Genomic DNA, 16,089 nt, shown 5'->3' on the forward strand with positions numbered 1-16,089 from the left:
AACTGCTTTCAATAGAATCATACTTACCCTCTTTAAAGTTATTTTTTTAATTTAATTTTATTTATTTACTTTGGTGGGGGAGGGGAGGGCAGATAGAGGGAGAGAGAGAATCCCAAGCAGGTTCCACAGTGTCAGTGTAGAGCCCGACATGGGGCTCAAACCCATAAACCACAGGATCATGACCTAAGCTGAAATCAAGAGTCGGACGCTTAACTGACTGAACCACCCAGGCGTCCCTAAAGTTATTTTAAACACTGAATATTTTCCTTTTTGTAAAATATGCATGGAAATTTAAAGCTTCATAATATTTTTCAGAGCTATCTTATTTATTTCCAACCTATACTCTTGAGTAAAAAGCATGGTGGGAGGGGGAGCAGTAATTTAATAAAATGGTACATGTAAAGAAACTTTCTTTCTAAATAATCTGATGAAGATATAGAAGACACAGGTTTGAGAGACCCTTTAAGGACCCTTCATTTCTAGGATTCTAGGTGAAGTGTATTCTTTGGGAATAAGCGCAAATGAGAGGTAAGGATTTTAGCCTAAGGCCTTCTAACTACTGGATGTGTGACTCTGGGTGAGCCACTCATTCTCTCTAAGCCTCAGTTTCCCTCATCTGCAAAGTGAGGGGGTCTCCAAAGCTCGCTGTGGCTCTAACATTTGATGATGCTGAGACTAGTAGTCTGAGCTATTACAATAGGCCCTAGGGAGAATGAGTTTGACCTTATCCATTTGTGTGGCAGCTGGAAAGTTAGAGCAGACTCTCCATATTCACGTTCATTTCTGGTCCCGCTAGTATTCGTCACTCATTAATTTGTAATTACGTTGGTATTCACTTTAATATCACATTATCTCCTTAATAGGAGAGAGAACATTTTATAGTTGAAAGCGCTGTCAGAGAAGAGCCTAGCCAAGAGATAACACACTTCTGAGACTTTAATTACCTAATTAAAAATTTTTTGAGTGTGCACAGATAAATCACAGGAAAGAGGTTGAAAAGTGGATTGTGACATGAATGTACCTATCTAATTTGTGCATGGCAAAGGAGAATTTACAGTTTAAAATAACATGGCATTCTAATATCTGATTTTATGTTTATTTACTTTTATTTTGGCTGCAGAGGTCAGGTGAAATTACAGGAGGAGAGGAAATGGAGGAAGAAACTATTGACATTTTTATCTCAACTGTTTAATAGATATTAAATTAAATAAATATTATTAATAATTGGCCTTTTGTCACAGAATCCTGTATCCTCACCATTAAGGGCTCTGAAGTACTGAGGGGGAAATAAGATACTCTTTGGAATATGAGTAGTCTTCTGTAAAAATATACTTTCTGATGGTGATGGGGAATTACAGTCAATTGTTTTAAAAACAATGCTTCTGGTTTGGTGCTTACCTTCACACCTGGAGCACCAGGCTGTCCCTTCAATCCATCCAGACCATTGTGTCCCTGAAATGCAAATTCTTATGATTAAAATTCCATTTCATTATAGTGCTTGGTCAAATCCAAACCTCCTGGGTGAATCTGGTGACCGCTTCAGTACAATGTGTCCAGGGCCCAGCAAACTTGCTCCGTTTCCCCAGGTAAGTCGCTAAACCTCCCTGTGCTTGAAAGGGAAGGATATAGAACTAGATGATCTCTCACATTCTTTCCATCTTTAATCATTTTACGATCTTCAGATGGTTATAAATACCTCTTAAGTCATATGCCTTTTACACAATTTTCTCTGTAGTGATCCTCATTTCTTGGAAGCTGCGGACAGACTGAACAAACTATACCCCACTGTACTTCCCAGCCATCCGACCTCTTCTCTCACTCTCTTCACTCTGGTGAATTCCAGGAATTTGGAAGCAAGTATGTGTCACCCAGGAGTTTAAATATAGTTGAGGTTTTTCCTAAAAATAATCAACATTTTCTTTCCTCTGGGTCAAGAATATGCTCACCCTAATGCCCTTGAAGCCGGGAAGTCCAGGAGTCCCAGGGAAACCACGAGCACCCTTAAAAAGAAACACAGAAGAAGGTAAATGTTTTCGTTCTCAATTAAAAAACAATGATTTCTTCCCTCCAAAGTACTTCTTCTCATGGAAGTTCAAGCTTGGAATCAATGGCTGGGATATTTTTAAAGCACAGATCCGCAAATTAACTTGCTCTAATTTGAGTAACTAATACTATGGTATTTGTACAAAACATGATTTAGTTTATAGTATGCTTGCTATCATTAAGACGACATTATTTGCATTAATAAAAACTGTATGCATCCTTAACTAGGCTCCTTGATTTGTCAGATGCCTTCAGTGAGTGGTGCATGCGTTCAAACATCTATGTGGCCATATAGACTGATTCCAGTTTTACCAACTGTCTTATATGTGAGATGCTTCTGATGTCTGGACTGTATACAGTGGGCTAATAAATCTTACCTGTGGTCCAACAACTCCTCTCTCACCAGGTCGTCCAGGTTTTCCAGGGTGACCCTAAAACATGAAAACATCATAGTTAGGTTAGCTGCTTTTCTTGCTAAGCCATCAGATGGAAGTTGGAACATCTTGGTGTTTAAAATAGGCGGAAAAGGCATCATATAAAAATGTGGGTCCAAATATATATTTAATTAACAACTAATTCCCTTAAATACAAACAAATTAAGATTTCATTAAAGTAATGTTTTCCAGATGGGGAGAGTTATATCAGGCATATTCAGCTTTTGGCAAAATACTTCATTTGAATCCAGAAATTCCTGTTGAGGCAGTATTTAAATGGCATTTTGCAAGTGCTCATGAGTAAATACTTACATCCTCACCAGCCTTGCCAGGAGGCCCAGGTGGACCACGAGCACCCGCGGGACCCTAAGAAGAGACCAATCATTTCGTCAAGGTTACATCAATAAACTTCTTGAAAAAAAAATCTTTACCACAAAGGGGAAAAAATGTACTCACAGTTTGACCAGGCTCACCAGGCTCACCAGCAGGTCCTTGGAAACCTTGAGGACCCTAAAAGAAAACAGAGATGTCATGCTCCGCACCTTTGTTTAATTCTGTCTTTTTGCCTGAGAGAGATTACTAGCTTCCAGTACTTACAGGAGCTCCAGATGCACCAGGAGGCCCTCTAGGTCCCATCAAACCCTGTAAAGAGGAAAAACATAGCACTGATAAGTTCTCATGGCTTTGGTTTGGGTTAGATAGGATAGTACAGTATTGCCATAGACATTTTGTGATGGACAGATGAAGAGAACTATCCTGGTTTTATTTCATAGTTTTTGTTTCTCCCAAAGAAGCTCTTAGGGACCCACGTTTCCTCCACGATTTCTCTGCCTTTGCTCTCACTTCTTCTCCTAACCCAGATCATCAGAACCCAGTTGGATGGGTGACCACTGGTTCCTGACAGTCGCACACAATTGGGCATATTGAGGTGGTTCTAATGCCATGAAGCGGATCCGTCTCTGCACAGTATAGAATACATGACCGCCTTCTATGCAGCTGGCGAAGCCTTTCCATTTGGATTCCCTCGATCATATGTCACTTCTGCATGTCATATCCAGCTAGGAAATTGATATGCTTATTGGCACAAGAGGCATAAATTGAAAAGGATTAAAAGTCCTTCTTAATGATTAGAGGGAGGTTCCTTATAGAGCCTTATAGCTCCTTTAAGGGCTGTTGGTGACCAATGAAAACGTCAAACAAAAGGAGATGTAGTGAGAGGTGAAGGAAAAAGAAAATATTACTGAAACATCCTCCTGGAAGGATCTAATATTATTCCTGAAACTGTGGCCCACAATAATGGCAGATTGTTGTTTTTGTTCTTCATTCTGCAGCACACAAGTAGAGTCAAGCAGCATTACTAGTTTGGGAGCTAGCTCCACATTCTTGACTCCCCGGTGCAGTAATGAATGCCTGGGCAAGCTCTCCTGTAGGGGCCAGCTCCTTCACGCTGAAAATATTGCATAGACAAGTCTAGGGCAATTTATTCGTGACACATCAACGATGGGGGCTCTACAGGAAAGTCTGCCCCACTGCATGAATGCCTAGGGTGAAATAATACAGATTTTATTAAAAAGCACATCATCTTAATTATAAAAATTGTTTGCTTTTAGAAATTGCTTCTACATTAAAAGAAACTGTCACTCTTCAATCAAAATGATTGTTTAGGTACACGTTAAAAATAATTTTTTTTGACGCCATGAATTTTTAATTATATTTATTCATTTTTCTGCGTATTTGCAACAATTTCATTTACATAAAAGGTAGTTTATTTTGCGGGGGCTGTGAGACGGACCATGATTACTCATTAATTCAGAGAAGAACCCTGTGGGGTTTTATAGTTATTGATTTTCCAACATGGAAAATTATTTTAATACTTTATTGCTGCCTATCTTCTTATTTGTGAGCCACATATCTGTTGATTACATATGTCTGTGACTGTGTGGATGTGAAAGCTTAAATTATATTTCACTGATATTTAAAAGTAAAACACACTGTTTTATGCCCCCCAGAGAAGGTTCCAAAGTCAGGGGAATCTGAAATCCATGTTAATTTTCTGGGCTTATGCAGGCTTTTTTTTTTATTAGTGTTTTACTTTTTTCCCCTTTAGATTCTTCTTGAGACATAGGTACTGCTTTAAAACTGACTAATGTCCAGCATTAGCTAAAATGGCTAATTTCAAATATCCAATATAAACAAAGCCAAAGAAAATCTCTACTTCTTCATTTCACATATGGATGTTTTAAATTACCAGGACAAAGCAGGAAATTGGAAATCATCAATTAAAGGCACATTACTTCTCAAGTGAGAGTTTTAATTTACAGAAAATATTATCTTGCCCTTATAGTGTATTAGCTTATTACGGACCATTAGGTCCAGCCAAACATCTTCTTTTGAAGATAGAGCACCGAATGCATCGTCCAGGTAAAATTTATATTTTAAAGACGATGTTAACTTTAAAACTGCAGTGTTTAATCAACTTAATATTTTTAGTTCCAGCAATTTTTTCCTTTATTTTATACATACTAGTATATATTTTGCATGCTCATATCATCCTTTTGCTAACACATCTCACTAATGCTTGTTGGAAGGTTCACTTGTTAGAGATAGACCATCATCATCATAATCATATAGACACTTTTCTAGATGTTACTCAAATTATGGATATGTTGCTAACTGTGTGTGCTGAGTGATATGAATGCTAAATTGCACTCAAATTCTCTTCTATTTTGGTTTATAGTTAATAGACTAAAAAGGGTATTTTTATTGAAAGGTATAAAAAGAAACATTTCCTGTATTGTTAACTCCTTGAGGGAGGGAGAGATTCTGTCATATTCATTGTTGCATCCCTAGTGCGTAATACAGTTTGGGCTCATTGAAGGCATCTGATAAATATTGTTGAATAAATTGATGTTTCATTCAAGTACTAGATACATGAGACATGATGTCGTTGATTATCAGACATTCTAATTCTGCCATTAACCACTTCCATGGCCTTAAAGGGAAAGGGCTTAAACTCTCTTGCTATAGAACAAACAGGATGGACTAGAACTTGTTGCTCCTTTCCAGCAAGTTTATAGAACTTAATAGGTCCGTGCCTCTACGGGTTGCTTAAAATTCTGAGCAAGGTCAAAGGATGTAAAAAAATTAATCAGAATGATCACTCTTTTGAATTAAATTGATTTACCTAAGTCATGGTTACTATGTCCAGAGATTATTTACACATTGGAAACATGTTTGTAGAGAAAAGTGAACCCTGAATCTAGGCTCAGATTATTATACATTTGAATACAAAAGGAATTGCTGCTTTTATCTGATCTAAGTATTAAGTGTTAACCTCGGGAGCTAAGGAAATGGCAATATGAAATTTTTAACATGAAAAACAAATTCTTTTTGTTTTGGTTAAGATAAAAAGAGATAAGCATACCATTGGTCCAGGGCCAAGGCCAACTCCTTTTCCAGGGTCATACTGAGCCGCAAAGTTCTAGAGAGGAAAAAAAAAATTATATACATTATAAATACCGGCCCTATAGTTCACTTTCTCATTCTACTTGTGAAGATTTTTACATTATTGTTTAAAAGGGAGCAATATTTTTATATAGTTGTTAGTTTATAATTCCATATTGAATGAAGTTCCTAAAAAGTGAGGAAAAAAATACAAGTTTAAAAAAATTTAGTCCACACCTGGTTTGAAGTGGGAAGCTTCCCTACCTTATTTTCCAAACCCTTTCCCTCCCTGTCCATCACCCCTCCCCTGTTCCCACCCCCTAAAACCTCTACACTGAGAAAGGGGAGCCTTCTACACTTTAAGCCACTGGGGATCCCTGATAAATTACACAGAGAACAAGAGGTCACCTTTGTATTTTCACCTGTTTGCCAGCTCCTCCAGAACTACCCAAAGTGACTAAGAGACCTTTTTCATGCTTGAGTTTCAAAAACGAGTTTTCAAGTTTAGAGGAAAATTAAATTAAAATGCCCCTTGGAAGATTAAACTTTTAAAAAATAGTTCACAGTAATAACTTTACTGTTAAAGATCTCTCTTATAGTAGTAGATCTATTAAAGAAGGTGCTTTTTAATGCACTCAGTAGATAAGCAATCATAATAAGATCTTTTGGGGGAGAAAGGTCTTATTTTACTGGCATACAGTTGGGTATTAGAATCAGGCTTCTGATTCATAGTGCTAACCAATTAAGCAAATATGTTTTCCTTCCTGCAGTGAGGCCATTTGGCACTCATACCATTGTTAAAGACATAAAGCTAAAGGAAGATATTAATGAAAAAGGGAAATGTACTTTTCTTAAATTAGTTTCAAGCAAATTAAACCTAAAACTACTTTGAATGTTGGTTCAGCAGACTTCAAGCCAAGGAGAATAAAAAGAGTAGGATGTTTGTGAAATTGCTGAAGATCAGGGATTTCACTTATAATTCAATCTAATCAAACTCTTTAATAATGCAACACCTCTTATTTGTGCCCTACTGATGAAAGATATTAAATCCCCAAATTAAATAATAGTTGTGAGGACTGCAGCTACCTTCAGTGAACACAAAGACCAGTCCTGTAATTGACAAGGGCTCACAAAGAGAACAGGCAAAGCAAAATCTTGAATGAAGAAACCAAAGAAATGAAATAAAATGTACTAATATTCAAATAGTAGACTCTCCCTTAACTGCTAAAAAATAACTTCCACAATGGACCTTCTTCCAATAGAGGTATAACAAAACTAAAGTTAGCTAAAAGTTAGCAGTGCTTAAGACACCTTACCCCGCCAAGACCAGGGGGGCCAGGAGGACCAGGTGGGCCAGGAGGGCCTGGGATACCGTCGTCACCATCTCTGCCTGGTGGGCCTGGTGGACCCTGTTTTGTAAAAAGTGAATTAGGTCAGGGTTAGACAGATCCCTTAGAAATCTATACATATAAAAGAAGACCTAAGAACACATGTGGTAAGATCAGTTGTTCAGCTCTTTCAACGTGCAAGTGGTAAGGAAATGTAATACGCCATATTTGTTTGTCACTAATTGGAATTCACTTATGACATGGGTCTTTCTTAGAAGGAGGTTTACTGACTGGCACACAAAGAAGACACAAGACAGAGTAGTTCCTCTGGAAGAGGGCTATCTCAGGATTTGAATATTAACTCATAATGGAGCTCCAGTATTCAAACAAAGATGGAAATTACAGCTACAATTTAGTATTCTATAAACTTCATATGGAAAAGAGTGCACAGCGATGTACCATGTATACTGATTGTCAGTTTCAGACTGATGAACTTATTCAATTGTTTTGATATATTATGTATGAACAGTAGATTAATTGATATCACAATTAATAAAGTCACTTTATCACAGGATAGAAAATCCTGCAGATTTCTTACCATTAACACTATTTACATTGTTAGGATAATTTACCGACATATTGCTACTTCTAACACATTGTTTGAATGGAATACATTTTAGTCTGTACTTCCCAACACATATAAGATGTAGGTATTTATACACTGGCAAACGTGTTATATAATGCAAAAGCATGTATTTATACATGCCAAATAAGTATAGCAGGGAGATCTAAGAATATCATGAATAAATCGTAAGCCTAACTTGCACATTTATGAATTTACACAGAAACATGTTGTTGACTGATGTTTCACTTCTATTACCAGACTACGTAAGAGACCTTACTTGAAAAGCAAACAAAACATGTGAAAAGAGAGGATGTATGGTGGTAGGTAGATACATTTCCATTATACAGGAGTTGGACAGGTCAACTGAAAACAAAGAAAGACCATGCAAAGAATATAGCTGCTTATAATAGTTTTGCTTTCTAAAAGGATAGTCTTGATCTAAAAAAAATTATTGATATATATACAATAATGCTCATTCACCTTTTCTGTAGGACATTATCTGCTTAAAAGGTGGTGCAAATATCTGGATGCCCCACCAGATATAAGAAATATAGTGTTCTTATAAACTGTGAAAGTTTCCTGTAGTTTATAACATGTAGTTATTCAAATATGGTTCAAAGCTTTTTAATAGTTCAAAAATTACACACCCTTTCTCCACGTGGTCCTCTATCTCCAGTTGGGCCCTACAAGGAAGATACAAACAGCACGATAATAAATGTCTAAGCAATTAACTGTGAACGAGCAAGCATTCTTGACAATAATTAGTCAGTAAGACTGATCTAAACACAATATTATTAGAAAGTAGCTATAAAAGTGGCATAATACAATAGAAAAAGTATTTTGTTTTTATTATAATGACATGGGATGTTTTTAAACTGGGAGACTACAGGCTATAGTCTCCAGTCACTAAGCCAATATTATAACTACTATTTTTAGAAATATGATTTCTGTGGATAAAATTACCATTTTGTTACGTCGTTAACAGTATATTTATATAGTCAAAGCCCTTTAAAATAAACTTGCATTTACTACCTATAATTAACATAATACTCATTCCATCTCCAGAATTAAAACAAGTCTTTTTTTCCTTTAGTATGTAAATCACCAGTTTGTATAATATCAGTGTAATTAGAGATAATTCTGGAAGATAATAAAGCTTGGTTATCTTTAACATCAAAGATACTTTATTTTATGGTTTAGCTAATGCATATTCCTGTGGGCAAAATCTTGACAAAGTATTTTCCTTCTGTAGTCTACTATAAATTTAGTTAAATTAGAAGTTCTTTCTGATCATTTCAGATATTATGGAAAATATGAGACTCTTACCTTTCTTGCAGTTGCCTAGAAAAGAATAAGTAAGAAATTATTAGGGGGAAAACTGCATTAGTGTTTTTAAAAATGGCTCCCAGTTCTGTGTAGTATACAAATATATCTACAGAGTATATACACTGTGCGTACCATTATTTAAATATTTCAAAGTTTGATTTTAAATTTTACCAATAAATTAAATAAAATATGTTCAGAACCAAAATTTATACTTATCTGTAATTATGCCTCAAATTCAATTCACGAGCTAAGAATTTGTTAGTAATAGTCTTGCAAATGATTCCAAGGGAATAACAAAGATTCTTTAGTTCTGTGAAGTCTCCTGCTTTGTAGTAGCGGATGCTTAAAACCCAAACTTCCACTAGATTATTTATTCTGTTTCTTAGGAGTGTTCTTATAAGGGTGGTCTTATTCAGTAGCACCGCCCATTTTGGACATTGGGGTGGATGCCTTCGAGGCAGCCAGAAAAGTTTGACTACCACAACTCTTGATGATTTTCTTGGGAATCCAGGTTGTTCAACACCAATGTAGCCTCCTCTTCCTTCCCCAGAGAAGACATTAGTGTGACCACAGTAATCTCAGTATGTGTGTGTGTGTGTGTGTGTGTGTGTGTGTGTGTATATATATATATATATAAAACAAATTCTAAAAATTATTTTACTCACCTCTTCTAAAGCTGTAGAGAAAAGAGAAAAAGAGGGACATAATTATTAGAATCATTTCATCGATCCATAACAGTGCTTAACAAATAGGTATATTAGTCTATAAAATTGACTAATCCAATTAAAGGATCAAGTGTTTTTTCTTTTTTATTAAGAATATTCTAATGCCTTGGAAATTATGCAGGTCAAAAGTATGTCAGGGGTCAGCAGTGTATTTGTTTGCAATATTAATATGTAAATATATTTTGAATTAAATTGTTAATTATTTACTATTTTATAAATGCTGTTAAATATTAATGTGTCTGAAGGATATTTATAATGAGTAGCAATTAAGTTAGTAAACTGCATAAGTAAATCACTGAATGTGAGTAAGACGGGTACATTGATGAGGAAATAATTTATGGTTTAGATAGTTTTTGATATGTAAAAATCTAAAAAAGGGAAAATTTAGGGAACTATGTTATCGAAACAGACTTTTTTTAAAACAAAATTTACTTAGTATTTCACTGAATTTATACCATTCTTAAGGTCCTTTTTCAAAAGGTCTAATTTGCAAATTAGTCACTATGAAAATGGAGTCATTTGGACATCTGAAATTTTGCTTTAAATTGGTTCACTTAAATTAGGTAAGGTCATTTTGACAATATGTATCACTTTTGTCCCTGGGAAGGAATTGCTCTGTATAAATGGAAAACCTGTGGATTAAAGATCTTGAGAAATAATGGGAAAAACATACTAAAGTAATATCCCCCCCCTTTGCCATAATTGCTGTAAGTCCTTAAAGACTGAATTCCTCTCCTATGGTATAAAAATTATAGGTTAACACAGGATGTAAGGGTGGCCAAGCTGGCAACAAGATGAATCACCCCTAAAAATTGCTTTAATTAGGTGGCCAAGAAGTGTGTCATTTGGAGTGAGAACATCTGTTACAACAGTCACAATTCAGGAGGGTGGACCACATCCAGCACTGACATTTAAGGGCAATTTATAAGAATTACTTTTAAATTAGGAAAATGATATGTTTACTTCATTGTATCCATCAGTAGGAAGAATAATTAGGCCTAAACTTGATTAACAGAAGTCCTTATGATTTTGGAAATTTGCCTTTTAATTACTCAGACTGAGCCATTTTGAAGAAATGTGTGTTTGGTAACTTTTATTCCAGATTGTAGTTGGCTGTTGGTCAGAGATGAGTTGCCTTTTGTACCTTCAAACTTTCCTAGGTCTGTTTTCATCATTTCTTTAGGAGCCAACTCTTTCCCCCATCCTCAGATCTCATAAAAAAAAATTGGTAATATGAATTTCTTCAATACAATTATTCCTTAGTATCCACAGTGTGTATACTAAAAGTGGACAAAGGGAGAAAACACACATACAAAAGTGAACCAACAATGATGCAATGGTAGACACCGTGGCATGTGGGTGGAGCAAACTTTCTGGAGTGTTGGGTGTGGCCAGACACCCCTCATACCCCATCCAGTCAGTATCTTTGTCTGGTATCTAGACAGCCATTTTCAAGACAAAAACAGATTGCTTTTCTCCATTCTATCTTGACATAGAAGTCTGGTCATAAAACCTATGTCTGGAAGGTGGCCTTGGAGTCCATCTAATCTCCATTCTGCATTTTAGAGAAGGCTCAGTTTGACTTGCCTGAGGTCACGTGGTAAATTAGTGGCAAAGTCATTGGAAAAAACGCGGTCTCTTGAGTTTCAGCTCAGTGTTGATATTTCTCAACTTGCTATGGTCAGAGTGTCTGACTGTTACTGAGGACACATTAAAGAGGTAACTCTCAGGCTCAAGAAAAGGTAGAACATATTTTAATTAAATAAAGTTACCATTTCCGTGACCAGATAATACGTGGAGAAGCTAATCTCACTCTTCAGAGTGTATCCATTCCAAGGAACATCCATTTTCCTTCCCAGGATACACTGACTAGCTACTGGGAATGGCTTCAATCAGAAACGCAGGTCACCTCTATATGTAAACCCATAGAGTCTCTCATGGGGATTCCATTAGCATAATGACTGGTCCTCTGTGCTTTCCTTGTCCTCCCTCCAGAGGGCGCCTCATAGTTATCATCCTCATCCAGGCAAGCCTTAAACCGCCCAGAAGAGAAAAGCCCAAAGTCCAGATTTACATAGTGGGGTGAGTTTTATATTACGAAATTAAAGGGCTTTCTAAAGCAGGCCTCAGATTTTACATGGTGGGCATCAGTGCAGTTATGGGGCCTGTTAATGTCTCATCCTAAGGAAAAAGACTTTCTGCTTTTTGAGCTTCACTAATTAGAGGAGCCAGATCAAATTAAGACTCACTTTCAGTTGAGAGAAAAGTTCCCTAACTTTTGGAGAGAGCTGAGCCTTTTATGTTTTCATTTTCTAAAATAATTTCCATGTTTTCATCCATGCCGGTGGTTCTCCACATGCCAGGGAGCCTTGCCTCCAAGCTGTACCAGGTTTTCTTTCTTCCGACCAGGGTGCCCACCCATCTAACCTTTCTTCCCCGTTTGCCCCAAGCAAGCCGAAGGCACTTACATTGGCATGTTGCTAGGCACGAAGTTACTGCAAGCAGCAACAAAGTCCGCGTATCCACAAAGCTGAGCATGTCTACCACTTAGACATGCAGACTCCTTGTGTCGCAGAGCCCCTGGGTCACCGGCGGAGGTATCACCTGGCGGGCGCAGGCATGCAGTCGTGGCCAGTACCTCCAACTTAGCTGTAACCTCCTGCCGCCTTGGTGCTAAAATAATAAAGCCCGGATCTGCCCTATTTATACGGCCAAAGTTTCCCTGGCCCGAGGGTGCCTCCAAAAGCGCCTCCACCAATCGGAAGGCTGGGGCTGGGGGCCCGGGCAGCCACAGCTGGGAGGAGACTGCGGGGGCGCAGAGGAGGGAGCGAAGGGGGGAGGGACGTGGCCACGGGGCTGGCTTCTTAAATTGGTTCCATTCTTTTTGAGGACGTGGACACTTTTGAGGCTTTCAAGGGGGAAACTCTGACTCGCTGTCTGCATACCTCCGCCCTCCCCATCCCCCCTCTCTTCCCCGCCCTTTCCAAGTTTGGAAACACTTTTGGACACGTCGGAGCGCTCTGCAGACACCGACGCGGGCACATTTGCCATCTCCGGGCACCGGGCAGCTGTAGAGGGGACGGGAGCCCGGAGATCAAAGTAGGAGCTGTCCAGCCCTGCTTCACCTTGTGCCCTGAGGGCCACCCGCAGGGTGGAGGGGGCCGGTCGGGCGCGGAGGAAGTTAGGGAGGAGGGAGTGGGGATTCGACAGCGTGGCGCAGGCGGAGACCGCCCGCCCCCGCCCCCTCCTCCTGCTCCCTCCCGCCACCCCCTCTCCAGTTTTGGGGCGTGTGTGCGCCCGCTTTTTCATCAGTAACGCTCTCTCTCTCTTCTGGCCCCGGGATAGGGTGAGAAGGGGTTTCTGTCTGTGCAGGGTTGGGTTGGAGTCCCAGGACGCCTGGTGTCCGGAAGGTGGGGGGAGCACGCTAGGGGCAGCGTGGCAACGAGTGATGGGGGAGGATGTGCTCTGCGCACGCTAGACTAGACGGCTATTGGGGAAATCCTTCGACCTCCTCGCTTCCCTCTGCTGAGGCCGATTCTCGGCTGAGGCTTCAGAGATCATCTGGCCCTGCAAAATGACTGCAATGGACGACCTGGATGACTGTCTTATGGGGTCTCTCGTTTCTGAGGTTGCAGTGGAGAATTTGTCCCCTCCGCTTCAGGTTTCCATTCTCCACCTCCTCTTCTCCACAGACATCTTGTCCAGATTTACCAGCTCCAGGGGGAGCCTGGACTCGGATAACTCTCCACTGAGTCCACCAATGCCTCTGGACCCTGATGCGCGTTCACTGACCCTACTTACAGTCAATGCCTAAGCACCTTCGTGCCTTCCTCCCCTCCCCTCCACACCTTGGGGAAAATGCCTAGCCCATCTAGAGAGACTTCCAATTCGACTTTGGGATAGGGCAGTCTTTTCTGGTAACATTCCAAGTTGCGCTCTCATCAATGTGGATATTAACTCTCTCCTCAACACCCAACCTCCTTCTCCCCTTTTGGCCCCATCCCACTCACTCTCTGCTCTCCAGCAGTGGGAGGAGGAGTTGCAACCTTGACCCTGAAGCAAGGAGGGTGAAAGGCCTCATTGAGAAGTCGGAGATTGTGGAATACTGATTGGGTGCAGTCAGCTTCAGTGGATGGCCCTTTTCCCAACCCTCCTGAGATGTCATTGCGGGCCCAGAGGAAAGGCCATAGGTCTGGGACTGTACTGTGCTTGCCCCGCACCCCCATGAGGCCGTCTGGTGCCACTCAGAGTGTCTTGGGCTCCCAGAAGTCAATTCGAAAGAGCCATCTTTAGGTCAATTTCATTGGCGCCAAACAGAAGTGAGTGGGCAGCAGTTCCTTTCTCTCCACACCCCGCCCCCCTGCCCCCTTCTTTCCCCTAACTCGTCTCTCTCTTTTTTTTTTTTTTGGCTGTGCTTTACCGAAGAATTCCTCCTAAGTTAACTCCATCAGCAACCTCTATAAACAAAAGGGATTGAATGTTCTTAAACTGGTTGCAGCCTGGAAACTTAAAAACCAACAGGTTAATGGAAATACAAGAGAACAACCAAAGCTGTAATAGACCCTTTCTTTTATTCTAATTAAAGGCATTGACTGGGGAGATAACTTTGAATTTTTGAAGTAACTTGGAGTGAAGGAATTTGAAAGGGTGTCTGGTCAGTTTTAGGAGGGTGTTTACAAGGAGGACTCCACAGTCAAATCGGATAGTTCAAATCGGAAAACCTTTTTTGGAAGTGCCACCATAATTTCTCTTTTAGCAAAAAAATGCTCAGCTAGTTTTGAAGAACTAGAGAAATATAATTTCAGTCACACATTTATAAACTGAAAAGAAAAACATCTCTGCAGAGTAAACTGATAACTTGAAACACATTCCTAGAAACTGATGCAAATAGCAAATGCTGCCCGGCTCCTTCCCTGCTGATGTGGCAGGGGTTGAAGCCGGCAGTCAGTCGTCAGCATTTGGTGGGAGGCCCTGGAACTAGATGGAACAATGAAAATGGTGAAAACTGAAGGGGAATTTTTCTTTTATAAGCGGGAGACTGAGTCCAGTCCCAGCCATTTTTATACATTTTTTTTTTTTTTACTCTTTCTTACTCATTGCTCAATGGGGAAGATAGTGTTTATATTTAGATCTCTGTTAAATATTTTGTACCTCAAACAGAGACAAACTTTTGCTGTGGATAGGAGTGGGGCTGGGAGGAGAGCTGACCGGAAGCATAAACGAGTGTCCTGGTGATAGCTGCCATGGTGTGTGAGTGTAGGGGGGCCTGGCACCTGATGATGGTGGGTTGGGGACTGAGCCTGAAGAGAGAGGAGGGAGGGAGTAGATGAGGGAGACGTTGAGAGCCAAGGGATGGAGGGGTGGAACAAGGAAGGCAGAGATCAGTCTCTGCTTGACAGTTAACACCTGGGTTCCCATTCCTAAAGTATTCTCTGTTGCAAACAGATGGCCTCTTCAGCTCTGTACCCTCCACAGATTTCGAACCGGGTCACACCTTAAAGTATGATGTGAGAGTCAGCCTGATACAGGGACGTGAACAGGCTTATGAAGCCACATTGTCTTACATTTGTATTCCTCTCTTTACTTTGATCAAAGTAAGCATCTGACTGATGTCTCCTTTCAAACATTTGTTGAGGATCCGCTTTGTGGAAAGCCCCAATATTACCCTATCACATTCTAGTTTGAGTTTGAGTTGAGTTGGTTGTCAAACAGTTGTAAGAAGGTATTAGCTGATAATTAAGGTGGTAGCTGACAAGGTTTGATTGCTGACTTCTTTCCGTGATATGTTTGGGAGGGCATGGAGATTCCTGCCCTACATCATATCAGTTGCATTATTCAGCTCCCACTGATTATTTAAATGAGACCAGATGTATATTCATTCAAGTAACATTTAGTGTTGTGCCAGGCATTGTACTAGTTGGTGGGTTGAAACAGAATGACATGCTCATTGCCCTCAGGCAGCTGATGGTCTGCTGAAGGACAGAGAAGAGTGTGGGGAATACTACCCTGGGGGAGGACACGATGCTTTTGGTGGGGGGGAGGTTTTAAGATGGACACCTAATCTAAACTTAGGTAGGTGGAATCAAGGAGGGCTTCCTGGAAGATGCAACTAGCTCAAGCCCTAAATATGAATAGGATTTATAAGAGATGGGGGAGAGATTGGG

General features: G+C 39.8%; 1 protein-coding gene across 1 annotated transcript in view; it reads right to left on the bottom strand.

Annotated features, from left to right (window-relative positions):
• COL1A2 (collagen type I alpha 2 chain) overlaps positions 1-12,613 on the bottom strand; it is a 35,846-nt gene extending 23,233 nt beyond the window's left edge. The window contains exons 1-12 of the mRNA XM_015066536.3: positions 12,394-12,613; positions 9,866-9,876; positions 9,201-9,215; positions 8,522-8,557; positions 7,238-7,330; positions 5,902-5,958; positions 3,075-3,119; positions 2,934-2,987; positions 2,790-2,843; positions 2,421-2,474; positions 1,947-2,000; positions 1,399-1,452 (exon numbers count right to left, since the gene is read on the bottom strand). Coding sequence (XP_014922022.1) covers positions 1,399-1,452; positions 1,947-2,000; positions 2,421-2,474; positions 2,790-2,843; positions 2,934-2,987; positions 3,075-3,119; positions 5,902-5,958; positions 7,238-7,330; positions 8,522-8,557; positions 9,201-9,215; positions 9,866-9,876; positions 12,394-12,463 — 597 coding nt within the window. The 5' untranslated portion in view covers positions 12,464-12,613. The remainder of the gene's footprint in view (positions 1-1,398; positions 1,453-1,946; positions 2,001-2,420; positions 2,475-2,789; positions 2,844-2,933; positions 2,988-3,074; positions 3,120-5,901; positions 5,959-7,237; positions 7,331-8,521; positions 8,558-9,200; positions 9,216-9,865; positions 9,877-12,393) is intronic.
• Between the last annotated feature and the right edge of the window lie 3,476 nt (positions 12,614-16,089).

The sequence above is a fragment of the Acinonyx jubatus genome, chromosome A2 (genome assembly GCF_027475565.1).
Source record: "Acinonyx jubatus isolate Ajub_Pintada_27869175 chromosome A2, VMU_Ajub_asm_v1.0, whole genome shotgun sequence".
NCBI lineage: Eukaryota > Metazoa > Chordata > Mammalia > Carnivora > Felidae > Acinonyx > Acinonyx jubatus.